Source organism: Rutilus rutilus, assembly GCF_951802725.1.
Source record: "Rutilus rutilus genome assembly, chromosome: 7".
In the NCBI taxonomy this organism is placed as follows: domain Eukaryota; kingdom Metazoa; phylum Chordata; class Actinopteri; order Cypriniformes; family Leuciscidae; genus Rutilus; species Rutilus rutilus.
Genome location: NC_140221.1, coordinates 16,332,831 through 16,360,806, shown reverse-complemented (window position 1 = coordinate 16,360,806; position 27,976 = coordinate 16,332,831). Strand labels below are relative to the sequence as shown.

The 27,976-nt window shown below is 36.6% G+C and overlaps 4 protein-coding genes across 5 annotated transcripts; 1 reads left to right on the top strand and 3 right to left on the bottom strand.

The window, feature by feature from the left end:
* Positions 1-362: 362 nt before the first annotated feature.
* LOC311293805 (long-chain-fatty-acid--CoA ligase ACSBG2-like) lies at positions 363-11,550 on the bottom strand. Its single transcript, XM_084414293.1, has 15 exons — positions 11,413-11,550; positions 9,952-10,021; positions 9,724-9,818; positions 7,782-8,059; positions 6,978-7,066; positions 6,716-6,836; positions 4,619-4,699; positions 4,245-4,394; positions 3,930-4,097; positions 3,609-3,790; positions 3,293-3,526; positions 2,248-2,465; positions 1,625-1,764; positions 1,225-1,468; positions 363-969 (listed from the first exon to the last, which is right to left on the bottom strand). The coding sequence occupies exons 2-15, from the start codon at positions 10,011-10,013 to the stop codon at positions 893-895; spliced, it is 2,139 nt and encodes a 712-aa protein (XP_084270419.1). The 5' UTR covers positions 10,014-10,021; positions 11,413-11,550; the 3' UTR covers positions 363-892.
* A 1,322-nt stretch (positions 11,551-12,872) lies between these two features.
* Positions 12,873-14,178, bottom strand: hint2 (histidine triad nucleotide binding protein 2). The gene is made up of 5 exons (XM_084414300.1): positions 13,979-14,178; positions 13,688-13,825; positions 13,450-13,554; positions 13,279-13,351; positions 12,873-13,126 (listed from the first exon to the last, which is right to left on the bottom strand). Exons 1-5 carry the CDS (start codon positions 14,090-14,092, stop codon positions 13,035-13,037), a joined length of 522 nt encoding a protein of 173 aa, XP_084270426.1. The 5' UTR covers positions 14,093-14,178; the 3' UTR covers positions 12,873-13,034.
* Positions 14,179-14,882: 704 nt separating this feature from the next.
* mrps30 (mitochondrial ribosomal protein S30) lies at positions 14,883-22,682 on the top strand. Its single transcript, XM_084414294.1, has 5 exons — positions 14,883-15,515; positions 18,719-18,864; positions 19,042-19,147; positions 21,617-21,793; positions 22,350-22,682. The coding sequence occupies exons 1-5, from the start codon at positions 14,951-14,953 to the stop codon at positions 22,610-22,612; spliced, it is 1,257 nt and encodes a 418-aa protein (XP_084270420.1). The 5' UTR covers positions 14,883-14,950; the 3' UTR covers positions 22,613-22,682.
* A 42-nt stretch (positions 22,683-22,724) lies between these two features.
* On the bottom strand, positions 22,725-26,574 carry emb (embigin). Of its 2 annotated transcripts, none has more exons than XM_084414295.1 (8): positions 26,371-26,573; positions 26,004-26,063; positions 25,642-25,831; positions 25,420-25,502; positions 25,194-25,321; positions 24,012-24,300; positions 23,883-23,916; positions 22,725-23,776 (listed from the first exon to the last, which is right to left on the bottom strand). In XM_084414295.1, the coding sequence occupies exons 1-8, from the start codon at positions 26,471-26,473 to the stop codon at positions 23,716-23,718; spliced, it is 948 nt and encodes a 315-aa protein (XP_084270421.1). In that variant the 5' UTR covers positions 26,474-26,573; the 3' UTR covers positions 22,725-23,715. The 2 variants fall into 2 exon arrangements, with proteins under 2 accessions (XP_084270421.1, XP_084270422.1); XM_084414296.1 differs by having other exon boundaries at positions 22,730-23,776; positions 25,642-25,711; positions 26,371-26,574.
* Positions 26,575-27,976: the final 1,402 nt, after the last annotated feature.

The following is a 27,976-nucleotide window of genomic DNA, read 5'->3' as shown; positions in this document are numbered from 1 at the left end:
GCAAAACACACAACAGATCAGTTTCAATGAAACCGTCTGAGAAGTGAACAAAAGATTAATCTTTTTTTTTTTAAAGAGATGATGTTTCTTGATAAACCCTTCTTGTGTTTCTGCATTACCTCAAAACTGGTTCACGAACACAATATGAACAATAACTGGGGGGGCGGGGTGGACTTAAACCACAATGTGCTTTTAGTTTGAGACCTTATCAGAGAGACTTTTGTGTTGTTTCAGAACACAAGCACATAGGCAAACACAAACATATCAGCAGTTTTCCCTGCACCTGCTCACTAGAGACACTCCCATTTTAAGAAATGTACACAAAGAAAAAATTACATTCATAAAAGGAACTAAACAAATACTTACTGAGTTCCAATATATTATTCACTTATATTCCAACATATGCTGACAGCCTCCACTCTCATAAATATTAAATGTGCTGGGTGAAATTTTAACAGTATTAAGAAGACAAACATTCATTACACATCTGTATCTTTACAGTTACACTGTAACTGTCTGACGTACCAACAACACTCAGTGTGCAAGCAACAATATTATCCTTGCACATATCACTCAATCTAAGTCTGTTTCTAGACATTTTGATTGAACTCCTTCACAGATCCTAGATTAACAGTAATGCGCACAGTAATATCACATACAATCAACTCCAATTTCATACATTGTACAGAATATACATAACCAGTTATAATGACAAATAGATAGATTTGAAAACGGATTAATTGACCATTTATAGAAGGTAATGATGTATTTTTTGTAAAGTTTGACTGAGGCCCATGGAGTGAGCAAAATACAAATTACTGAACAATGGCAAAAGAATATGATCCAGTGTAGTCTTGCATTTAATTCCCCCAGTTTCATTTGGGTTCTTCTGTTATTCACCATAAAATTGGTTGATTTCTTCTTGATACATTTTACTGACGACAGGCCTTTTGAGCTTCATGGTTGGACCTGAGAAGAAGAAAAAACTTGAGCTCACTTCACATCCAATAAGTCTGTTTACATTCCTCTCGGTAATTATGCATTCAAGAATGCAGTTAGGCAAGCATGTTCAGTGTGTCACGTAAAGCCATTTCATCAAAACATGTGAGACTTACATGAATTGTACTGACATCAAAGCTGACAGATAAAAGTACTTCTGCACTATCTTCACTTCACTTCATCTATTTTATAGTCTTGTCTACATAAAGAAATAAAAACACTCACCAAGTTCTCCGCCAGATATGGAGAAGTCTCGTGGAAGGAGGGTCCACTTCTGGACTCTCTGGGCATTGGATGTCGCTTTGGCATTCACGCGGTCTACGCCCTCCTGGATGGCTTTGTAAATGGCTGGCTCTTTTTTGCTAATGATCTCTGAGACTTTGCTGGCAGTTACACCATGCTGCCGACAAAACTCCACCGCCAGTGGTGTCAGTTCATCCGTGGGGTCTCCATTGTCATCAGTGTTACACTAAAAATAAGATTCAGTGATTTAAAAAGAAAATATAACAACATACATTTTGAAAATGGTGCCTTAGCAAATACTCTTTTATAGTGGCTGGTATAAATGTAAACATTTGGTAAAATGTGCACATTTAATGGTCCCACTAAGTAAAAATAGACTTACTTTGAGTGTAAGGAGCATAGCAAGGAACTTCTTTTTGTCTCCAACCAACATGATATTGCTGATGATTGACACCTCCTCCTTTAGGGCATCCTCTATAGGGACGGGTGGTATATTTTCTCCACCGGCAGTAATGATTAATTCTGCAAAAGCAAGGTAATTCTATATGTATTTATCTAATTTATATGATAATTTTCTGCTCACAGTAACATGAGTGTTCTCCAAAGGCATGGAGAAAAAAAAAATTCCATAGGGGGAAATTATTTTTAATGATAACGCTTTAAGTGAAAAACTACATTACCCATGATTCTGCAAAGAAATATGCAGCAAGACTGCATCAAGATTATGTAATTTGCAATGCAATGGCAGTTCTTTCCCTCATTTAAGCCACTAAGTTCACAGTCTTGTACCTTGCCTTTTTGTCAAATTTTCAAATACTTTTTTGATTAACCTTAGTTGTGATTCACCTTGAAGCTGGTTGGTTTGGTTCATATAACTCTTTCATGAAGACTTTTAAAAAATTCCATGGGAAAAGTACTTATGGGACCAAGGCCAATGAAAAAGTGAACAGGCACTGTTGCACCCTAAATGTACAAATGTGAAATTCTCCAAATGTGTATTTCTACCTTTTATTCTGCCAGTGATGAACAGGAAGTCATTGCTGTCATGTTTGCCCAGGTCTCCTGAGTGGAGCCACCCTTCTGCATCCAGTGCCTCCTCAGTCTTGTCTGGCATGTTCAGGTATCCCATGAACACATGCCTTCCCCAGAAACAGATCTCACCATTCCCATCACTATCTGGCTTGTCTAACTTGGTTTTGCAGCCTGTCAACGCCTTACCACAGCTGGAGAAAAAAACAAAAAAACATGTATGTCACATACAATTGTCATCAGCAACTAGAACATTTTTTTTTTTTAGAAGTATCCAGTGACTTTTAACCAGTAGTCGATGTTTGAAGTCAAGTTCACACAGGTTGAGTTTATCACATTAATCATGGACATGTTCTATAAAGCCTGAACCAGAAAATGTTTTGTCAAAAAAAACAAACTTGTAGGCCTATTTCATAACTTTTTTTGTAAAATATTTTGTTCATTAAATAAATACAACATTTTCTTACTTTTCTTGGATGTATATTTTGTCATTCAATTTTAAAGGGATAGTTCACCCAAAAATGTACATTCTGCAATCATTTACTCACCCTTAAGTTGTTCTAAACCTGTTTTCTTTTTAATGTGGCTTAAGTCTCCACTTAGTTAATAGGACCACTGTAATTACGAAAAAATTAAATAGCACGACATATTCTGGTGTTTATTTTAAGGTGACATAGTTATACATATTATGTGTACTTACTATAGTAATAACAGTAAAGTATGTATAATTAAGTACTGTAACTAAACCTTAACTAAACCCTAACCCTATAGTTTCAGTTTATTTATTTTTAAAGCACATTTAAGACTGACCAAAGTGCTGTACATGAGAAAAGTAAACAAATACAAAAGTATAAAACTCTAACCCTATAGTAAGTACATGTAATAGGTATAAATATAATACCCTGAAATAAAGTGTTTGCACTTTTTTTTTTTATATGAAAATAGAAATAATACCAGCACACAGGTTTGGAGCAACATGAAGTTATATATATATATATACACGGCACATCATGCCTCTGACCTCATAATGCGATAACCCTCAGCACAGGAGATGGTGTGAGGTCCAGTGCTCTCGCTCATGCCGTACAGCTCAAAGACAGGGATGTAAAGGCTCATGAAGTACTCCAGTGTGTCTTTGGTGATGGGAGCTGCACCGGTGAAACAGGCTCTACAGCGGTCAAGACCCAGAGCTTTGAGCACATTCTTGAAAACCAGATGATTGGCCAAGGTGAAGCCCCAAGGCACTGAAGAATCACTGCAGAGAAATAACATGAGCTTCGGGTTTCTTTCAAATGATTAAATCTATAAATGAACTTGTGGTTCTTTTAAAAACTCACCCATTCATGGCATTATAGCTTGCTTGAAGTCCGATTCCCTTTGCCCAGTCGGCAATCTTCTTCTTCATGACGGATGACTTCGCACCTGCGGCTTTCATTGCTTCTTGCATTTTTTCCCACACTCTGGGAACTCCCAAGAAGCCCGTGGGACGCACCTCTCTCAGCGTGTTGGCCAGGGAGCCCTGTATTGTTTAACCAAGACGCTGCCAGTTATTCATTTGAGTTTCCTCATTTCTACAGAAGTGTCTGCTGAACAAATTTAAATCTAGACAAATAATTTTTTTCCATGAGTAAATAAAGTAAGCATCTTAAGACTTTAACCTTCAGGGCATCTGGCTCGGCGAAATTGGTTACGGCGGCAAACCTCATGCAGATCCACATGTCTTGGACTTGGGCTGCCACGTGACTCAGGGGCAAGTAGCTCACCACTTCCTCCTCAGCCATCTTCAGCCGGACCATGTGACCTGCTGAATTGGCTGTCCATGTGATCTGGACAGAGGAGGGATGAATTTAAGGAACAACACTACTTATCCATCAAAATGAGAAAAAAACACTGTTTATCTGTGATTAATTACATTTGGCATTGAAGTAAGTGCTGAACTAGTCACTTTATGTGACACTATACGTGGTACTCACATTATCATGGCTGAGCATGACCCCTTTGGGATTCCCTGTGGTGCCTGAGGTGTATATTAATGTGCAGCACTCATTGGCCCTTTGACTGTCGATCAGCGTATCCAGCTCAGCATCAGGGACATTCTCTCCCAACTTCATAAATTCAGCCCACTGAGAGGACATCAAATTCATGTATATATTCAAATATTGCACTGTTTAATTATTTGCTTAGTAGACATGATGGAACGTTTTGCTTGTTTACATTCACTTTCCATGACTATATATACATATCTGTAATTATCAGTGGACCTCCAGCTTGCATTTGTATGTTTTGTACAGAAAACCATTTGACACACCACTTGGCAGTTTTATTGTATTATTTGGCAAAAACTTACTGTATATAAGTTTGGTAATTTCTGCTCCAGTTCACCCTTGTACTGAACAATAGCCTTCAAATGTGGCAGCTGATCCCTCACCTGTAATGACAGTGAAAGAAAATGTATTAGTATTTTATGAGAAGATTCAGTATACTATGTATAGTTTTGGTTTCTGTTCATATGTTTAGTTCCTGTGTCATTTGTTCCCATTGTTTCCTCTGCTAGTTTGTTAATTGATTATGCTCACCTGTCCCATGTTGAATTCCCATCTTTCCCAGTGTACTTAAGCCTGTGTTTTCAGTTCAGTTTCGTCAGTCCTTGTCTATGCATGTTCTGTGATAGATGTTCTGGTTTGTGTTTGTGTTTTCTCCAGTTTCTTTTGTTTCTAAATAACGTTTGCTGCAACTAGATATACATATATAAACTACTGACACACTACACTATTTATTGTTATTTGTTCAAATTACATTAACATTAATACTTTCATTAATTCCCCAGTTTCACAGACGAGACTTAAGCCTAGTCCCAGACTAAACTGCAAGTTTGAGCTGTTTTAACTGAAAGCAACTTGCACAGATATATCTTAAAATATGTCAGTTCCATGGTTTCATTTTAAGATGCACACCAGAATTTTTTTTTTCTAAGGCACGTTTATAAAAGCTACTTAAATGCCCTAATCCTGGCTTTATGTAAGCCCTGCCTGTGGGCCTGTATGTAAAAATGTACATTAGTCAAGATTATTTAATGCTGCAAAAGCATTGTTCATAATTATTTAATGTTATACCATGGTCTGTCTGAATACTCAATTCTAATTGGCTGGAAGTGCATTAAGTAAGGGATAATTCACAGCTAGCTGTCCATTAAACGATTTTAATGCACGTCGTGGAGTCAAAAAACTGCAAAGAATTCGTAAAGATATGATTCATAATGATTCAAAATTGTTTAATGTACAGCTAGCCATTGATTATCCCTTACTTAGCTAGTGAATTATCAAATGTTAAAGGATTAGTTCACTTCGAAATGAAAATCCTGTCATCATTTACTCACCCTCAAGCTGTTTCAAACCTGTATGAACACAAAAGAAGATATTTTTTGAAGAATGTTGGTAACCAGACAGTTGATGAGCCCCATTGACTTGCATAGTTTTTTTTTTTTTTTTTTACTATATAAGTCAATGGGGTCCATCAACTGTTTGGTTACCAACATTCTTCAAAAAATATCTTCTTTTGTGTTCAGCAGATGAAAGAAATTCATACAGGTTTGAAACAGGTTGAGGGTGAGTAAATTATGACAGAATTTTCATTTTGAAGTGAACTATTCCTTTAACGTTCAGAACCTTTTTGTAAAATGTTACAGATGACTAATATATAAGAACTTTCAGACTAACAGGTTATTGTACTTCAGGCAGGAAATAAAACTGTTACATTTTTTGAAAAGATTATTTTGAGAAGATCCCATATGATCTCATAATAAGGATTATGTTTGAAGGAAGTATTTCGATTTAGTGGTTTTTTTTTAAAGGTGGTGTAATGAATAAATGATTCATCTGCTTTTAACTCATTACACACTCAAGATAAGATGGGTCTAATAATTTATCACATTTTTTATTGAAATTATTAACTTGGTAAACTAAGTTGTACATATATAAATAGTTATTTTTTATATCCTTCCAATTCTATCTGAATTATTTAATAAAAGCTTAACTAATAACTGTTAATGCACTAACTCTTTTGTTAAAAAGAATACCATCTCTGTATTAGCTTATACATTTTTGAGTAGTTCTGAAACTTTGTAATGCACCACTTATGTTCAAAACCTGCAAAACTGTGGGCCCAAAAAATTAGGATTTTTTGGAAAAACGGATTGAAAAACCGAAGGTGCGGTTTACAAATCTGAGCGCATGGATTGGAAAATCAGGGGTACAGTTAATTAACCCATGGGTGCGATTTGTTAAACCGAGGGAACAATTTAGGAATCTTTAAGTATGGTTTATAAACTGAGGGGACGAATTGCAAAACTGTGGCCACGGATTTGTGGGACTCCCAGGGCTCCGTACATTCGTAATTTGATAAAAGCATCCACTAAATGATAAAATACCGTTCATTTTCAAACTACCTGGAGGATTTTGATCAGTTGCTTGTTGTTTTCAACCACCAGAACATTAGCTTCAGAATTATCAGCAACATACTGGCAGGCCTCTGGAGAGTTGGTGGTGTAGATGCCAGTGGCCAGTCCCCTGTGACAAAACAAGATATGTACTGTATGTTCACATAGCTACTTTATCTGATCCTACATTCCATAATCACTTATTCTCAAGTCTTTTCCTCATTGTATAACTTTTGAGAAGATGAACTTTTAACAGATGAACAGTCAATACCCTGCTAGGATACATCCGACATCTGCTATAAACCATTCAGGAGAATTGAAGCCCAGAATACCGACACCATGGAATCGCTCCAGGCCAAGCTAGAGTACACAAAGAGCACAGCGACTCAGTATATGCAAAAGCAATTCATCACCTAGTGTTGTTTAGAGCTTCGACACAACAATGAAACTAGAGTTGTAAAAGCTTTGACTCCTTAATGCCTTAAGCCAATATTTTGATTATTACACAAATTATAGGATATATCAGTCAAACTTCAAAGGTACTTTCAAAAACAAATATGCTAGATAAACTTGTAGATAAAAAAGACATTTAGAATATGTTCGTGTTTAAACATCCGACTATAGCATTTTTTTGTTTGTTTTTTGCACCACAGCACATTCTATATAGGAACTAAATAGCTAGTAAGTAAAAAAAAAAAAATCCATTCTTGGTAACACTTTACAATAAGGTTCATCATTTAACATTAGTTAATGTATTAACTAACATGAACAAACCCTGAGCAATACATTTGTTACTGTATTTGTTCATCTTTGTTAACGTTAGTTAATAAAAATACAGCTGTTCATTGTTGTTCATGTTTGTTCACAGTGCATGAACTAATGTTAACAAGATTTGAATAAAGTATTAGTAAATATTAGTAACATTAACAAAGATTAATAAATGCTGTATACGTGCAGTTCATTATAAGTTCATGCTAACTAATGTAGTTAGCTAATGTTATCTAATGAACCTTATTGTAAAGTGTTACCCAGTTCTTTTCATACACAGTGTTTCTGAAAAATGATAAACCCTTACCGTCAGAAAGCTTTTGGCTGCCGCTCTTGAATGTTGATAGTACTCCTTATAGGTCAGGGTGACCCATGCTCCATCTTTCTTCGCACGGAGGGCAGGAGAGTCTCCGTACTTCTGCACTGTAGCCATGAACATCTGATGGACCGTCATGGGAGGTTCTGAGCTGAGTTCTGAAGCGTTCATCCTCAGTTTGACAGCCTTGTCTCTGGCTGTGCTCCACAGCTCCTCGGCTGGAGCGAGACGCACATCTTCAGCCTTCAATGGTATAGCCGGTTCATCGTCTTCATGAGCAGGACAGCAGGGACACACAGGAGACATGACCATATATTAAAAGTGCTTCTGAAAGGAATCTTATATTTATGGATAAAGCTTCTGTATGCTGTCTAAGCGAGAACAGATCAGTCCATCCAAGAACCTGCCCTCGTCTCCTATCACACATTCAGAAAAACACAGACGAACTGACAGCTTAACAAGAGTGAAGAAATAGGTCAGGTTACTGGCAGGATATGGTGTGTGTTTCTCACCAATCAGGTTTCACAACTGGTTCAAAAAAAATCGATTTCTATTTTTAACTAGTGCATTTACATGTTGTGAGCTACAAATCTGCATATCTGCTGCAGCTACATTGATAAGTTAAATTGTAGTTGTTATTATTTTAATAATTATTATTATTGCTAAATGTATTATTTAGATATTTATTCATATTATTATAAAATCACACACATTTACTAGGCTATGGGGACTTGCAAAGATTTCTATTGTTTTAATATGCAGCTAGTTATAAATACTGTAACCTAAAAGAAAACTTTCTGCATATTTACAATAATTTTTTTTTAAAAACTGTATTTGCTGTATTTTATGCTGTTTTTACAAATGAGGACATACCCAAGAGGAGTTTTTGTCAGGTTTAACTCACTTCTGGGTACAAATTTGTAAGGGATTCACTGATGTGAAAATTTTGGCCGATTCTGATAACCGATAATTCTTTATTATTTAAAAGCCGATAACCGATATATTGGTATAAACCGATATATTTAGATAAATCTAAACCTCAATTTTTTTTATAATTTTTGAGAGCCTGATTACAAAAACAAAAGTCTCCATGTCCCAAGCACAAAATTATAATGTTCTCATTATAATTTTATGTAGCCGATATGACATATGCGGAAATGACTGCGCAATATTGAACAGAGGGCAGGGTTTTACTTTAGCGCTCCTCCATCTCCATCTCTGCTCATAGCAGACTAACAGTTTGAGGGGAGTGGTTAAGCGTTTTCAACCCAAGCCGTCAAACTGATGTCATCAGAAAAGGAACGCCATTCCAGACCAGAAGTAACTGATTAAAGATTACCACGGCATCTTTTTTCTGTGTATTAACTTGCACAGATGAATTGTTCACCACAAGACTAGTAATATGCGCTAACAAAGTAAATAGGGTCAATTTTGATTTCATGTCAACTTTAACTGTATTTTCCTTTTTTGAAGTGATTCAAATCATATTTCAAAACCATCATGGAGAACAGTGTGCATCTGAAGTGTTTCAGCTGAAGGAAATAATCTACTATTTATCGGCTTTAATATATCGGCCTAAATTTCTTATCAGGCCGATAACGATAACATTAAAAAATGAACATATATCGGCCGATACCGATATGGTGGTATATTATCCCCCATAATATGGTACACAATAGTAGGTACACACACATACATACATTTTATATCATATTTGTGTATTTGTGTTCTACAATACACTTGACCTAGATCTGTTTTTTATGTGAACAAAGTGACATTCAGAAACAAAATAATTAGTCATTTTCACAATAATCTATGTGTAAATAATCTTCTGTATATCTGCCAGCAAGTAGAACATGACTGGTGGGTACTGAATATTCCTCAGAATTTTCAATATGTAAACATTTTGGGAATATTCATGAGAAGACTGTACCTGTGTTACTCTTTACAGAGACTGAACAATTTCCATTTGGATGGTTTTTGGAGTCATGGAGTGCTACAGTCTGATATTCCTCAGTTTTAACAGAACTAAGGAGAAAGACAAATGAGACTTCTGTCATGATAACATAATATGTAGATCAGCAAAAAAAAAAAAAAAAACTGAAAATACGCTGTACATTATCAAGTATTAAATATTGGAGGACAGAAATTCCATATTTACCCATTTCCAGAGACAGGAATTTCCTTGGAATCACTCGGTGACATACACTCATCAGCAGACATTGTAGAGTCTTAAAATGACAAAAAAAAATAATTTAATTTACAAAACTCCAAAAACTTGGGCTCACAAAGCAGTGACCAAACGCAATATTAAAAGAAAATATAGTATGTCCAATGTCTTCCTTTCAGTCAAAACTGGCCGAGACTCTAACACTAGTGGTTACAAAATGTCATTTATCTTTATATGTACCCCAACTCTTGCAAAATACTAGCAATATGTGCCAGTGGATACAGTGCCAGATGATGAAAGCAGCAGAGGAGAGGGTTTCTGTGAAGCACTGGCCTTTCATCTACATTAGGAAACTGTTTAAGACAGGCTAGTCGAATGTGCAAATGTGCATGTCTTTAAATCTAGATTTTCAAATGAGAAATGCCTACATCTTTTGGTGATTCCTGAGGTTTACACTAGTGTGCCATCTAGAGTATGTCTAATGTATTTCTTATATTTGACTAGATTGGATGTTGCATTTTTGTTACATTTTATATTTGTGATTGTGGTGATTGTAGAATAAGGTAGGCCTACTCAAAAGATGTCAAGCTTCTGACATTTGTCTTGAATCCCATAAAACAGTTCATAAATAAAATTAAAATCCTTGTAATGAGACCTAGAAGTTCATCACTAGACTGTACTCAAGATTGCAAAATGACAAAGGTCATGATAATTACAACATTAGTGTGGCCACATCATGATCTTTGTCATTTTGAACTTGTACACAGATGTGAGAAGAAAAAAAAACTCTGAGACTGTCACAGTTCATTGCTGACAAGGAGAAGGAAATTGGCTCAAGTATAGCCTAATCTTGTGAAATAATTTGATGGCTTTAAGGAATCGGATCCTAATCTGTACTTAAAAGTAATGAGAGTGATGGTGTCATGTTCAATGTTCACTCATTCCCATAAGCAGCTTTTTATAAATACCATGATATTGTACTGAAGCTTTATGCATGAAAAATTATTTTAAAAACTGCAGCAGCTCTATAATGCACACTATAACAGACCACCTGATGACAAAGCAGGTGAAGAAAGCAGCTTGAATACTTTTTTTGTAATATAACGGAGGGAGACAAGGGCTAGCGGTCTGGGTTTAATTGGAAAGTCAGTCTCGATAGGCGCACCATAAAAAAAATTAACATTTACACTGTTATTGCCCAGAGGAAAAATAATATACAGTTAATGTCCCATATATAGGCATACTATCACACTATATGTTGTAAATCACAGTGGAAACAGCAATTCAATTTCACTCAAAACAACATTAGTTTTATCTAACAATGACCTAAATTTTGTACTACTACTTTCAATTGTACCGCGACAGATTCGTTTTAAGCAAACAAATGATCTTCATAACAAATGCGTCGTTATGTTAACTATGTATAACTATATAAAAAAGTGAATTACTTACATGTTTGTGTTTTTTTCCCGTCAGTCCTTGTTATGTTGACGACTTGCAATTGTGCAGTTAGCAGGAGTGGATGAGCCACAGAAGTATGTTTCTCAGGTGTAGTAAGAACTTACTTGGCACCTGGTGTTCCAGTCAAACCTATGGACCGCAGTGTAATCGTCACATGACGTGACAGATTATTTATTGTGCTGTGTCTGCGCTCACGTTTCCATTAATAAATAAACGATTTAATCGACACAGCACAATATACGTTTTAAATGAAAATAAATACATAAATGCAATCTAAATTCGACGTTTGTCGTACCCATAGGCCTACTTTTTTTATATAAAAGAAAAACAACACGCATACAACTTTATGAACAACAACTACGAATGTCTGTCACAGACATAAAACAGTAAATAAAGGAACTTTGACTATATGTGTGGCACGTCATGTGAAATATTTTAATAAAATTTGCATTAATCTATTTAGGTTGCATTTCACGGCATTTGCATAAAGCGTGCAGTAGCTACATCTCAAAAGCAAATGTCTGTGTTATTGATTCATTCATTCATGTTTGCAGGCCTGCTTTTGGTATTTCCGTTTTATGGTAAATATAGTGTTTTGTCAACTGATCGGCATGTTATTCATTAAGATTGTGTCATACAAGCTCCAAGGCCACAACGTAGATACACTTATAACCAACAGATAGTATGAAAGAACTGAGAGATTAAGATAAGATTAAGATTAAGTATCTGAGCGGTTAAGATAAAGCAAAACTCATAATTGATAAGACAATTGTGGACATTCGTTATTGATAAGACAGGTGTGGACAATTTAATTATAATGTATTTTGTTGAATTGAGATGGAATTCACGTGTTTTATAATAATTTGAGACAATGAAAAGTCGTTTATGTTTAAAATATTGAGATTGTTGTAAACTTTTTTCTTCCAGTCAGCAGCACAGACATTGATGCCTGAACTGTACCGATGCATCTGATGTTTCAGCAAATAAGATGAAAGTTCAGTTAATATAAACAGTTGTGCATGAGCCATAGAAACAGGCAGACTGGCCACCAAGGTCACTTGATCACACCACCCGTCACCAATGAAACAGCTCTACAGGATGACCTTAGCTGAGGCCAAACCGGTTCTAATGCAAGATGCAAAAGGAATTGCAGTGTACTGTAAAATGTTATTAACTAATTTATATGTAAATAGTCCCATTGACTTGAATGCAATTTGTTCTGCTTGCATATCAAGAATAAAACCCATTATGCATGTTATATAATACCTGTCCTTCTTTTCAGTACTTTGTTGCATATGCTGAGCATTTAATATCCATTGCTCAACAACCTGGGACACTTTCAAAACTCACCAAGACGTTTTTATTACTGATAGTAAACAATAGTAAAGTCAACCCAACCCAGCTAAATGCAGGTTATTCAACAGCTCATTAACGTCAACTGTAGACTGAAATCCAGTGAAAATGTTTTAATGTAACAGTATTACATTTTCCCACACTCTCATTATCTGACAAACATTTTTTTTATAATATCCAACAGTTGAAAAAAAATTTTTTTGATCAGTAATCTCCTCCAAAAATGCAGAAAATTACTTTTATTCTGACAGTAGGTCCATCTATCCTGGAGGCCATTTCATTTGCCGTCCTCCAAGAACATGAATGTGAAGGTGATACACGGACTGTGCCCCATTTTTTCCATCATTAATGACTGTAAATAATAATGACACATAATTAAGCAATTATTACATACATTACAGCTAATGACATGGTATTATAGCGTACTGCACTAAAAGTACTGCAGATATAAAGATAATATAGATGCTAAATGAACCCATTTCAAACAAAGGCTATTTCACTCACCAACTCTGTACCCTTCATCCAGTCCTTCTTTCTTTGCTACGTTTTTGGCCACTATCAAGAGATGACCCAGGAGCTGGGTGGAAAAAACATCAATATTTTAGAGGAGTGTCATACTCTGTAATTACTAAGACAAGAAATGTATAATATATATATATATATGGGCAGATAAACCTGTGCATCATCATTGTGTGCTTCACTGATCCTGGGAATGGGAATCCTTGGAATAACCAGGAAATGAACAGGAGCCTGAGGATTTACATCTCTGAATGCCAGACACTGCAACAAAACACATTTGACATGCAAACTATTCATTTATAAACTGTAATAATAATAAAATAAAATAAATCACAAAATGTTACCTAACAATATATTAATCAAAGTTACTAAAGATTTGTGGTCTGTAACTTACCTTCTCATCTTCATAAATGATAACTGCAGGAATAGTTTTGTCAATTATTTTAGAAAATATAGTGGGTTCCGGTTTTCCATACTTCTTGCTGGCCTCCTTTGCCAAGCGAACCTCATCACTCGTGGAAGAGCAGAAGCTCTGACACAAACAAGCAAACAAACAAACCCTCAGCAACAACATCTCTCCTAAATCAAGCTTACAGTAGACTTTGGCGCACTTCAAATTCAGAGCATATACAGACGGCACGGCACTTAAACACTGACGGAGTGTGCAAAAGATAAATTTAAGCACCTTCACGGGTAAGGCACGCCGTAAATGATGTCCAAGAGGCAACACTTGCCGGGTTAGTAAAATACTGCGGGCTGTCATTGCACTGTTTAAGGACAAACAGCGTCCATGTTCCATATAAGATCAACTCTCATGTGCTGCTGCTGCTGATTTGTTTACATCCGGTGCTCAAGTTCTGCGGATTTCAAAATAAAGGTCGCCGAGCTACTCACAGTAAAAAGATTGGTTTCATTACGCAGATTTTATTTTCACACTTTTTTAGATGAAATGTGATCAAACATTACATATTTTCGTGAGATTTCTACATTTTTATTGAATAAACACAACATAATGCACTTTGGTTCAATTGCAAATACTAAATGCATATACATTTATAACAGAAAACTATAAAAAAATAAATATTTTTTATAGTTTCTTTGTTATTAGTTATATATTGCATCTACAGCTACATAAACGTGCATTTGTGAAAGTGAGTAAATGTATTAAATAAATATTTTCCATTTATTCATTCCAAATAAGTACAATGCCAAAATAAATACAAGGTGTTTTCATGATAGTTATTACAGAAAATACAATATTATACCTTTTTAAATAATGATTTGCTGGACACAATTTGTGTATACGAGATTTACCCCTGGTTTCACAGACAAGGCTTAAAATAGCCCCAGACTAAAATGTATGTTTTAGCTGTTTTAACTGAGAGCAACTTGCACTGACATATCTTAAAATATTTCAGAGCCATTGTTGTCTCAAGATTCACACCAGTAATGCTTTATTTTTTTCTAAGGAAAGTTTATAAAAGCTACTTAAATGTCCTAATTGAACTAAGGTCTAATCTTGGCTTAATCTAAACACTGGCTGTCTGTGAAACCAAGCCTTTATTCTCGCCTCACCCGCTCCAGCAGATGGCAGTAGAAAACCATACAGTGACACTGAATGACAGAAGAATAACTCTACAGATCACGTGGGGAAAACATGGCGTCTTGCAGCAGGTTGCCCTTGCATCCTTTTCTCTCCACTACATCAACACGCCTCGTCTGTAACAGAAATGTCCAAGTTGAAGCCTCCACAGCAAAGAGTTTATATCCACCCATTCTGCCCTCTCGGACCGCGAAGAGTAAGTCAGCGAAGGGCCGCGTGGTCACTGAGTTCTTCGAGCAGCTGCGCGCGCGCCCCGTCCAGGAGAAGATCCGCGCGCTCACTCGCGTTCAGCGCAAGAAGTACGTGATTTATCCACAGACATTTGCTCTCAACGCGGATAAATGGTACCAGCACTACACCAAAACCGCATATCTCAGCGGTCTGCCAGAGAAATACACCGAAAAACATTCCGCGCCGGTGATTGATGAGTCTGTGTTGTCCGAGTTGCGATCTGTGGTCTGCAGCTTCATCTTACAAGAACATTGGTACTTGAAGAAAGGGAGAACTTTCCTCCACAGAGAGCAAGAGCAATTCGTCACCCCATTTTTAAGGAACATGGTCTGTGCTCTAAAAAACCTTCCTGCCAAAGAAAACCCCGTGCTGTGTCTGTCTAGTTTAGGTGAGTTTGACCTCCATGTTTACTCTTTACTGCAACATACTGGTTGCTCATTCAGTAATGTAAGATTTCTCTTCATATTGTTTAAAGTCACAATGGAATCAGTCTTTTATGGAATAATGCAGTGTTTGTTATGAATGATTATCCGTGCACATACTTTAAGTAACGTGCCCTGTAATCTTATATTAATGTCTTCCCCTCCCTCTTGCAACGACTTCTCTTCTCTGATGACGTGTTTACTGGCATGAGGGTGGGGCACATGACATCACAGCAATATACAGACCCTTTCCAAAAAATTAGAATATCATGGAAAAGTTTATTTATTTCCATAATTCCATTCAAAACATTAAACTTCCATAGATTATAGATTCAGGGCCCACAACTTAAACGATTTCAAGTATTTAGTTGTTTATTTGTACATAATTTGGGCTTCCAGCTCATAAAACCCACGAAAACAGGATTTCAAAAAATTAGAATATTACATGAAATCACACAGTAGTTACACAGTGATGCCATGGTCATTGAACCAGCTTTGGTTCTTTTGGCAGTGTGGGCAGGTGCAAATCCTGCTGGAAAATGAAGTCAGCATGAAGTGCTCTGAAAATGTCCTGGTAGACGGCTGCGTTGACTCTGGATTTAATAAAGCACAGTGGACCAAAGTCCTCTTTTCTGATGAGAGCAAATTTTGCATCTCATTTGGAAACCAAGGTCCCAGAGTCTGGAGGAAGAATGGAGAGGCACACAATCCAAGATGCTTGAAGTCCAGTGTGAAGTTTCCACAGTCTGTGTTGGTTTGGGGAGCCATGTCATCGGCTAGTGTTGGTCCACTGTGCTGTCCACTCAACGCAGTCGTCTACCATTTTCAGAGCACTTCATGCTTCCTTCAGCAGACAAGCTTTATGGAGATGCTGACTTCATTTTCCAGCAGGATTTGCATCTGCCTACACTGCCAAAAGAACCAAAACCTGGTTCAATAACCATGGTATCACTGTGTAATTACTGTGTGATTTCATGTAGCCTAATATTCTAATTTTTTTAAATCCTGTTTTCGTGGGTTTTATGAGCTGGAAGCCCAAATTATGTACAAACAAACAACTAAATACTTGAAATCGTTTAAGTTGTACGCCCTGAATCTATAAGTTTAACGTTTTGAATGGAACTATAGAAATAAATAAACTTTTCCATGATATTCACATTTTTTGGAAAGGGTCTGTCCCTTTTTCACAGCAGCGCCATCTTTGAATGAAAGCGAGGCTGTGAGGGATAGACATTAGGGTTGTGCCGATAGACGATAGTATCGTGTATCGACGATAGACAGAGATATCGCCGATGGCAGATGCCTTTGACGATATCAATACGATAATTGGCTCGTTTTCCTATTAATGTATTAAATCATTATTATTATTATGAAGCTAGTATAGTTACAATTATTTGCCTTGCCTAAATTCATAACGACATCTCACCACATAACCACACTTGCGACATCACATAACCACACATGCAACGTCACCGACGCGCGCGTATGAGGACTCCTCAAAGAAAATATTTTTAAAACAGAAAAAAATTACATCCCACAACGAAATTGAATTGCAAGGTGATCCATTCACAAATTGCCAAGAGTGCTTGTTTTAACAGACGCATCATTCTTATACAGAGCCAAGATGAAGACGCGGCATCGTTGTTCGTCAGTATTTTGTTTCCATAGCACATTAACAAAATATTTAATGACAGTAAAAACACTAAAAACAGTACAATTACAAAATATTAATTATAATAATAATATCAATAAAATTATATAGGCCGCCTAGGCCTAATAAAGTCTTTAGTAGGCTACACGAAGCATCTGTGAAACTCTGCCTGTGAAAATCACAAGCAACTTCAAACTTGTTTAACAAGAAATATTCTTCTATTTTTTTCACTGTCAATAATGTAAGTCCACAAGAGAAATATTAAGCCAGTAAATTAAGATGCTGTAGCCTACCGTTATATCCACCGTCGTCTCTGAGAGAACGCGCAGTTAATGCAGTGAAAGCGCAGTCCGTTTCTGCTTTCGTTTTCAGGGAATGAGCGCGTTTACATGCACGTTATTAACTCGATTATGCTGAATAAACTGACAATGCATGTGGTCATGTAAACGGATTAACCCATTTTCCTTTATCAGAGTCAAGTCATAAGTAAGTACCGATCGACTTTTAGATTTTTGCCTCTGATTTCTCCCGGCATTTAAAACCCGCGTTATTTCGGTTTATTGAAGTGCGGTGCGCATAAGTGAAGTGCATCCAGACAGAGAGAGCACTGGTCGGAGGACATATCGCAGACTCCGACTCTTTCTTGACCCAATAAATTAAAACGTGTTCTCATGATCTCGTGCAGAAGCAGCCTACAGAGGTAACGGCATGAGGGGATCATGTGTGTCCGTAAATTTCCCGCTGACATGTTGAAATATACAAGAATGGTCAGATACAAGAATGATTAGGATCTTTTTTTTTACCTCACTAATACCAGGAAACAACCTGATTTAGCCTATTAATAAACACTCCACCTTTGCTAGCAAAATAGAAAAAGATTCTCATTTAAAACGAAGTAATAAAACAAGCAAATTGATGAGTAAATAAGCAAGTTAATAATCAAATAAGTAAGCCCCGCCCCCCTCACGATAATATCGTGTATCGCCGATCTCACAGGCTGACGATAGGACGATATGAAAATGGAGCATATCGCGCAACCCTAATAGACATGCATCTCTTCAGTGGGTACTGTTATTTAATGTGTTTTGGATTGTTCTGCTGACAAAACAGTGCAAAAATCTTTCCAAGAAATGTCAGTAAACAAAAAACTCCAGACAACATGATCAGTGGAAAATAAGTGATCTTAGAGCTTTATATAGCTTTTACAGCAGATGCCATTGAAAACCCGGTAAGTGTATTCCTCACAGCCTCTCTTTCATACCTGTCGTGGCGCTGCTCGCAATCTGGTCCATAGCAAACCACAACAATCCAAAGATCCAATCAAATACAGATGGACAAAATCAAGTCCCACCCTACATTTCTTTCTTGTTCGAGAAGCCATTTCACTCGGATATAAATCACAATAGGGAAGAGAAGACTTCCGTTTCATGCTGGCTTTAAAGTATATAGTGTTTTTTTTTGGTCATTCTGGTGTAATTTAATTTCTTATTTATATATATTTTTTATTATTTTGTGAAGATTTTGATCCTCAAGTCAACTATTACTGGTTACGGGGAGAAAGGACTATTCCAGCAGGACACAGGAGTGGACGGATCGAGCCGATGAGATTCCAGATTGATGACAAACCTCACAGTCAGATCAGAATCCCACAACAACTTCCTGAGGTAGGAAACATACTCCCATTATGATTATGATGAATATCATTTATGCAAATTTAAATGATGGCATTGTTTAAACTGTAACTTTAACAAAGTCTGTGGTAAGTGCTGTTGTCATGCAACATTTTGGAGGAATAGCATTAATGTATGATATGTACTTAAGAGTGATGTCATTTCCTGCAGTTTGTTCCTCTTGAGGCAGAGATCTCCGCTGAAGTTCCTGTCATCAGTTTGGCTCCAGACCGGCTCCCCTTGTTCAGGAGACAGTATGACAACAACATCTTCATAGGTGGGTCTGTTCTAGTCTTATTTTAGTATATATGTAATATTATAGTAATACTCATTTTTATTTTATTTAGTTGCCAAAAGTTTGTTTTCATCTGTTTATATTTTCTTTCAGCTTTCTTTCGATTAAAATGATTTTTCATAGTTTTAGTTAACATTTACAACACTAGTCTGTTCCCAGTTTTTTGTCTTCAGATATCCCATGATGCAATAGATAATTGTAACTCTAAATTCTAATTGGATGTTGTACATTTTATATGAATGGAAAAGCTTCCTATGTTGCTTGGTTACTGTAAAGGATTTATATTTAGTCTAAATAACTAATTACATAGTGAAAGAGTGTTCACTATTATACATAAAAAAATACAATAAAAAATACATGATTTTGAGACATCCTTACATCACTGCTTCAAAATGTTTCACAATTTCAATGGTCCACCTCTAGAGGGCGATGGTCTCTGTGAACCCGTGTCTATATAACTTTTACCTGATCTTTGAGCAATTTTATAAAAAAAATTTATTACACAATTGTAAAATAAAAAGGAATAGTTGTAGTTAAAAGTCTCTAATTGGTCTGATTAATGAAGCGCTCCATAAAACAAACCCTACAATAACACATTAAAAAGACACTTTAATGGTATTAGATGATTTGTTAAAGGTCCCGTTCTACGTGATCCCATGTTTCAAACTTTAGTTAGTGTGTAATGTTGTTGTTAGAGTATAAATAATATCTGTAAAATTATAAAGCTCAAAGTTCAATGCCAAGCGAGATATTTTATTTAACAGAAGTTGACTACAAAAAACGGCTCGATTGGACTACACCCCTCTACTTCCGTCATTAGTGACATCACCAGAACCGTGTTTAGACTAACCTCCGCCCACAGGAACACAGGCGTATTGATGGCGAAATGTCAACAGATGGTTGATGTTTATCTATAATCGGATACCGCAAAAGTTTAATTCGAAGTTGCTAGTTTGTTCTGTCCATTTCACCACGGACTGTTTTTCTAACCTGGAATAATATCAAGCAGACTTCTCTCAGCGTTTCATACTGACGAAGGGGACAATTTCAACTATATTCCAGCAAGCGGTAAGTACAAGTAGTGATTTAATATGGAAGTAGCGATCAACTTCACATCGTTTCTCTTAGTAGGATGAAAATAATCTAACTTAAACTGTGATTAATATACAGAACGCGATCAAAGAACAATCCCTTTCCAATCGTCCAAGCTGTCAATCACACAGCGCGAGTTTATATGGACACTTGCCAACACTCGTTATGAAATCAATGACGCTGTTACACTGCACAACGAAGCTCTTACTGTATTTATATGCCTCATGTTTGCATTGGTGAAATCATTAGTGAGTGCAGTAACCGCGTTGCAATGATAAGATCTTTTTTCACGCGATCAACAGGCTGTCATCTGCTCAATGCTCGTCACTGCAATTTTTTATGTGATTGAAAGAGATCTAAATACTTAAAAAACTTCTCACGATTCATTAATCCCGATAGCTGTAATAGTAAAAATGTATAATAGCTGTAATAGTAAAAGTTTTCCAGATAGTTCCACATGTAATGCCAGATATTTCATATGCAAGCATTTCAGCCAATCACAGCAGAGGGCGTTTACACTGAAGTCTCTCAGCAGACACGCCCCTTCAAACAGAGTGTTCAAACCAGGGAATGAAATCAGGCTAGGAAATATGCCTTTTATTTCTAAATTATAACAATTTTTGATCTAAAAAACATACTAACATTATAAGGGCACCCCTGGAAACATGATAAAATAATAAAAATAATCCATGGAATGGGACCTTTAATTGTTTAATTGACTACACCTTCAATAAAACATTTGCAATTGATTTGTAAAAGGTGTTTTATGCATGTTTGCTGCATTCCCACTGTTCTGACCAGCAGGGGTCACCATTGTGTGGCGTTTCAAGCTCTTTGAAACTGAATAATTTTGCAAAGAAATTGGTTCAAAGTTTCGAAAAAGCTTAAGATCGTAACCTCATTTTCAGTCTTTCTTTTTCACTCATTGAATGAATGACTGATGCCTCCTCTAACATTTAGGCTGCCTGGGCCTCTCCTTCATCTTGGATGATCTTGTGCCTCTGATCTTGTTTTGCTTTCTCCACAAAGAACTGAGCTCTTTGGCTTCGTTTTTCCCATCACTACCTGTAGAAAAATCACTGTAGTGTAGTAGTTCTCAACCGAGTGCTGGGGCCTCTAAGGGTCCTCTGCAAACTTCCAGGGGGTCCCAATGAATCTTTAAAAAATTATTCAAGTTTGGTTATATATATATAATAAACACTTTTAGCCTATTTGTTAGACCTGAGGTACAAACCAGCTTGGACCCACTGCTGTAATTGCACAGCCTCCCTATGGCCAGTGGTACATGAAAAATGAACTATTAGTTTTGAATTTAAATTCATTATGCTGAAAGTATGTGCATGTTGTTTTACTCCACAGGCGCCAAACTGGAAGATCCATGCTGCTACGGCCACACACAGTTTCACATGGTCCCGGATAGGTTTCGCAGGGACAAAATGAGCAAGAGAGGCCTCTCTGATCAAGTCGAGGTGTCACTAAGAGCTAACGGTATTGCCAGCCTGTTTGCATGGACAGGGGCACAGGCTATGTATCAAGGTTAGTGTTTGGATATTTTGGGGGGACATTTTTATTAATAATGCCAGAATTGTCCTGAGCGCAGGTTAAAATAAACTAGAGCTGCACAATTAATCGTTAAAATATTGCAAACCCGATTCAAACACCCTCATGATCCTATCCTCAATAACAATGATTCGGCCATGTCTTTTAAACCTTTGACAATCACAGCGAAACATTCAAATCTGCATCAGTAACTCACCTTTTGAAATAAACTTGACACTTCTAATGAAGATTGTATCAATTACAGGGTTACACCAGTAGGTGGCGACAAGTGACTGTTTGTCATTGAATCATTAATTCCAGAGATTCGTTCAAAAACACTGATTCATCCAGTAATGAATATGAGCGAGTCATTGAATCATTTATTCAAACGGATTAAAAATAATAATTCATTTTTTAAATGGACTATAGCAATTAACATTTTGTCAGAACCTCTAGTAATAACATATTTAGTTGTCCGTGCAGAATCGTGATCTCTATTATAAACAAAAAAAAAGTATTTCTTCCTTAACTAAATGCGTTTTGTTCTGCCAAGGCTTTTGGAGTGAAGAGGACGTGAGCAGGCCGTTTGTGTCTCAGGCTGTCATCACAGATGGGCAGTTCTTCTCATTTTTCTGCTATCAGCTCAATACTTTGGCTCTGAGTCCAAGGGCTGATGGCAACAATGCCAGGAAGAACTTATGCTGGGGCACAGAAAGCATGCGCTTGTATGAGAGAGTCACAGACGGAGACATAGTGGGCTGGAATGATGCAGTCCTGAGACTGATGCTGCAGTTTCTGTTGAACAAACCACAGTGAGAACGCTGAAGCGTGGATATATGATAGGATTGTTCTGTGTGTGTCAATAAACATAATATATACAGCTGCGCAGTTTTTGTCTTCATTCAAGTATGATGTTTAAAGAAGATTTCGTTTCGGAGTCAATTCACCTTTATTTCTATAGTGCTTTATACAATGCAGATTGTTTCAAAGCAGCTTTACAGTGATAACAGGAAAATAACGATTCAATGATGCAAGCAGAATTCAACTCTGCTGTTAAGCAGCTCTAAAAAGACAATAGTAAACAGTTATTAATCAGTTCAGTGTTGTACATCAAATATGAAATCAGATCAATTCATCTATAAAGCAGTTCTGCTGTGTTTCCCAAAAGCACCTTAAGCTTAAGTTGATCGTAGAACAATTGCCACCAATGGTCTCTATGATCAACTTAGGCTTACGATGCTTTTGGGAAACGTAGCCCAGCTCAGTTCAGTTTTCATCCGATAGTGTCAGTGCATTCAAATCAGTAATATTGCTGAATATTAAGTGTCCCTGACTAAACAAGCCACCTTCATGGTGTTCCAAAACCATAAGACTTTTATCTTTGAAAGGCAAATTAATATTAATTAATAATCCTTCCATTGAAAGCCCACACAACCAAAACTTTCACAAAGTGCAAAAAAGACATCATAAAAGTAATCCAGTCTTCTGAAGAGACAATCACTTTACATGATGAACAAACCCTATTGGTCCTCGCTTGTCAAACAAGCACAGCTGAGCTTCCATTGACCTCTATGAATGTGCGGTGATAAATGTTATTTGAATAAAAGCCTAAAGCATGTTCATCATATAAAGTGATCTAACCCTTAAATAAAGCCTTCAGGAATTTAGTTGACCTTTATTATGTCCAAAATAGGTCATATGAGCCCTGAAACTTTTACAATAGCACTATGTTGAAGTATGAAAACATGCTGTTTTAAAACATTCAATATTAGGAATGTAAATATATATGATATAGGATATTTCTGTGACAGACAAAAAAACCTTATTGCTTATGTGATTCAAACCACAAGAATTAAAAAGCAGAATAAAAATGTTTTATATAATCACACGCTGCTCTTTCATCTGATTTCATGAAAATCTCAACGCTCCAGTTTTCTTTGTCTTGCCGTGTTCTCCGATCCATTGCTGTCATCATGAGTGCTAGAACAGAAATCAGCACCATCACTAACAATGTCTGAAAAAACTCCAAACAAGTCGAGCTATTTTACCATCAGGCTTCAGTGAACTGATCTGAAAATACACTTACAGTTTTCTGGTTTGTTCAGAGTAGACATCATTCTCTGAGAAAGGAAAATTTGCAGAGAATTTACATTAGTGACAGCTCTTTATAAAATGAACGACGATCTTCCTATTAATCGTTGAAGTATTACTGTACCTCCTCCAGAAGAGTTGCTCTGTTGCGGCTTGTTGCATTTTTCCCAAAGCAAAATCAGTGTGACCAGGACAATGACTTCAACCACTATGGCTATGAAGGGTTTGAGAGGCTCAGTGTACGACATGACCTTCAGCTCCACATACGACTCGCTGGCTTTGATGTCAAACTCGGCACTGCAGATGTACTTTCCAGAATCTTCCTCGGTCAGATTCAGTACAGTCAGTTTTGATTTAGTTCCATTATTAAGGATCTTGTAGTTCAGAGGGTTTGCAGTGACATTGATGAACACCTGTGAGGAGAAAAATATTGCTATGAACAGTGTTATTGTTAACTAAAACTTAAAATACACCTAAAAAATTGTTTTAACTAACTGAAATAAAGATGAAATAAGATGAAATATAAATATTAGATGAAAAGAAATGCTGCCTTGGTAAACCTGTCAAATAAGGTCCAATTACTTAAAGGGATAGTTCACCCAAAAAAAGAAAGAAAATTCTGTCATCATTTACTCACCCTCAAGTTGTTCCAAACCTCCCTTTAACATTATTTAATGAACTAACAGTAACAATGAACAATACAACTGTAATTGTTTACAGTTAATGTTAGCCCAGGACCATTAAAAAATATTAAAATAAAAAACATACAACTTTTTATTTAAAAAAATGTATTAGTAAATTTTAAAATGTACTAATTTAAAACTTTAAAATTAACGTGAACTGAATTTAATAAATGCTTTAGAAGCATTTTTCATTGTTAATACATGTTTGCTTAATGTAGTGAACTAATGTTAACAAAACTGACTAAAAATTAAATAAAGATGGTAGCATTTTATTTTACAGTCATGTTCATACGATGTACTTATATCAATTACAACAACTGTGTTATAACTAGGTACTAACCCTGAACCTACTCCTAAACTGAACCTTAACCCATGTAGTTACCTTATATTACCAGTACTTTCTTGGGAAAAATAGTGTATCCATAAAAAATAACAAAAAAAACGAATAAAAATGACAAAAAGTGCATAACTAAATTCCCTAAAACTAAAACGAAAATTATAAAAATAAAAGCTAATTCAAAATATGAATAGATACTATAATAGTATATAAAATAACACTGTATATGAATAAGCCTTTTATTGTGTGGTAATAATCAATCCCACGTTCCGCATTTCTGATTCACCTTTTCAGTGTTGTTTGCCTTGTACCAGTTCCATGTGTTTGGTGTGTGTTTGAGTTTACACTCGAGTACAACTGAATCTCCAATGTAGCTCACTATCGGCTTGACTCTTTTGTCTTTCATTACCGGAACTTGAGGAAAAGCACAATGCATCAGTTTATCCGGCAAAATCTCCAACAATGACAAATATGAAAACCATTCCGAGATGTGCATAAAAGGATAAACATACCATCTAAAACAAATGTTACTTGTGCCTCATTTTCTCTGAAGACGCATGAATAATTTCCCAGGTCTCTGGTCTGTATACGGAAACTATGAAGGAAGGTTAAACAACTTAGAGCAGTCTCAAGTCATTGTTTAGTAATACTGAATTTCTTGTTTACTTCTGCATTAATTCCACATTTAATAGAAATGACACATAATCATTGTGTGTAAATAGACATCCACTTACGTCCTTTTAAGAATATACTGTTCATTGTTTCTAGTTACAGTTTCTTCAGACTTTTCAATTTCTTGTCCATCTTTAGTCCAATAGCCAGTAATGTACAGGGGGTTATTTGGTAAATCAGTTAAGTTACATAAAAGCTCTATATATTGGGGTGTCAGGATTGTAAGCTCCTCAATAATGACTTGACTTTGACCTGTATGCCAAAACATCAGCAAAACAAACCTCTTCATTGCAATTATGTAAAGTAAATTCAGCTAATTATGATGACTAAATTTGTATTTTATCATTTGTACACTTTTAAATACATCCGTTGATGTCAAATGCATGCTTGTGTTGGCTAATAAGATATGACAGGGTAACCGTACCTTTAGATGCCGCTTTTTTGGTTGTGATTACAGGACCAGACTCTGGGGAAGAGGTTGTCTCTGGGGAAAAAAAGACAATGTGTCACATTCAAATGTCAAATGTTGCTAACTCACTTCTACTTGAGAGACAGGCCTAGTCAAGGTTAAATGAGATTTGCATTACTATAATAAGCCTCAGCTTATTGAACAATAAAAAGTGCAAATTCAGGAATAGTGCAATTACTTTAACATCCCCTAGAAACACTGGAATAAAAGTCGAGAGAACTTCATTTCAGTCTTACGGATAGCAAGGTCATAATGTCAAAGCTTGAAAATAACATAACGCTGCCCTAATGTTACACTAGACTAAGAAGCAGACGTGCCAAACCTGTGTTCATCCCATCACAGTAGAGAAGAAGTAAGATGAGAAGCATGACATTAGCCATGGAGAAGAGCGCTCCTTCCCTGCAGCTCTGCTGTGTGCGAGGCATCTTTACTGGTGCGTCGTCTTTTCGGAAGCAGGTCCCCAGGGACAACAACCCCCCCTCCCTTCACCCATCTTTACTGCTGCTATGGTGACTTGGCAAGACTGGTGTATGCTTGCAGCTTCCTGCTTTAAATTAGTCAGGAGGTGGCCACGGCACTGCCTGATCAGATGATAGGAGAGCCTGTAACATCACCCTCTATTGAGATGGAGCAGACACTGTGAACTGCTGGCACATCTCAGTGTTTAAATACAATACAAAACAACTGGCACACTGCTATTCATTAACTCGAAATGTTTCGACCAGACCACAAGGTCTTCGTCAGGCAAACAGCAAATATACTACTAAATACAACTTATATATCAGCATAATGAATTATCCCACCTGACCTAATGAATCAATGAATTACCTAATCATCCAGTGGACCAATGAAAATAGAGGGGAGGGGGGAAATTCATATATTGAATTTTCGTTCAATATATGAATAATAATGTATTATTCATATATTAAATAATGAACAAATAATATTACAAATATTTATTTATTTATCCATAATATATGACCCCCCCCCCCTTCTCTTTCTGTACTTTCTGTTCAATACTGTTATGCTGTGACTTTTACCACGTTCAACATTTCTTGACATATTTAAAGGAGCAATACCATTTTATTTGTTTAAGCATATGGTTCAAACAGCACAATTGATCTTACAATCAGAATTTCATTGTATACACTGAGCACGCAACACAACTCCTCGTCCAGGCCCTGGTCATTTCTAGGCTTGACTACTGCAATGCTCTTCTGGCCGGACTTCCAGCATGTGCTACCAAACCTCTTCAGATGATCCAGAATGCTGCAGCTCGTCTTGTCTTCAACGAGCCCAAGAGGGCCCACGTCACCCCTCTGTTAATCTCTCTGCACTGGCTACCTCTCGCTGCTCGCATCAAGTTCAAGGCATTGACGCTTGCTTACAGATCTATCACACGCTCAGCTCCCTCCTACCTTCACTCACTCCTACGAGCCTACATCCCCACCAGACGCCTACGATCAATCAACGAGCGACGTCTCGTGGTTCCATCACAGAAAGCCACAAAATCACTTTCCAGATCATTCTCATTCACAGTTCCATGCTGGTGGAACACTCTCCCCACCCTCATCCGGAATGCTGAATCCCTGACAACATTAAAAAAACAGCTGAAAACCCATCTCTTCCATGAGCACCTAAACTCATAAAAAAAAAAAAAAAAAAAAAAAAAAAAAAACCTTTCCCTTAAAATCCCACTTATCATGCTTATGCTACTCTGAATAATGCCTGAACTTCGTATTCTGAACACTTCTTGCGTTGTTGTTGTCTTTTGCCTCTTCATGATGACTCGCTTAATTTAGTCCTGATTTGTAAGTCGCTTTGGATAAAAGCGTCTGCTAAATGACTAAATGTAAATGTAAATGTACACTTACACTGGAAGATCAGTAGTTCAACTCTGTTATAGGGGAACAAACAGTATTTATTTA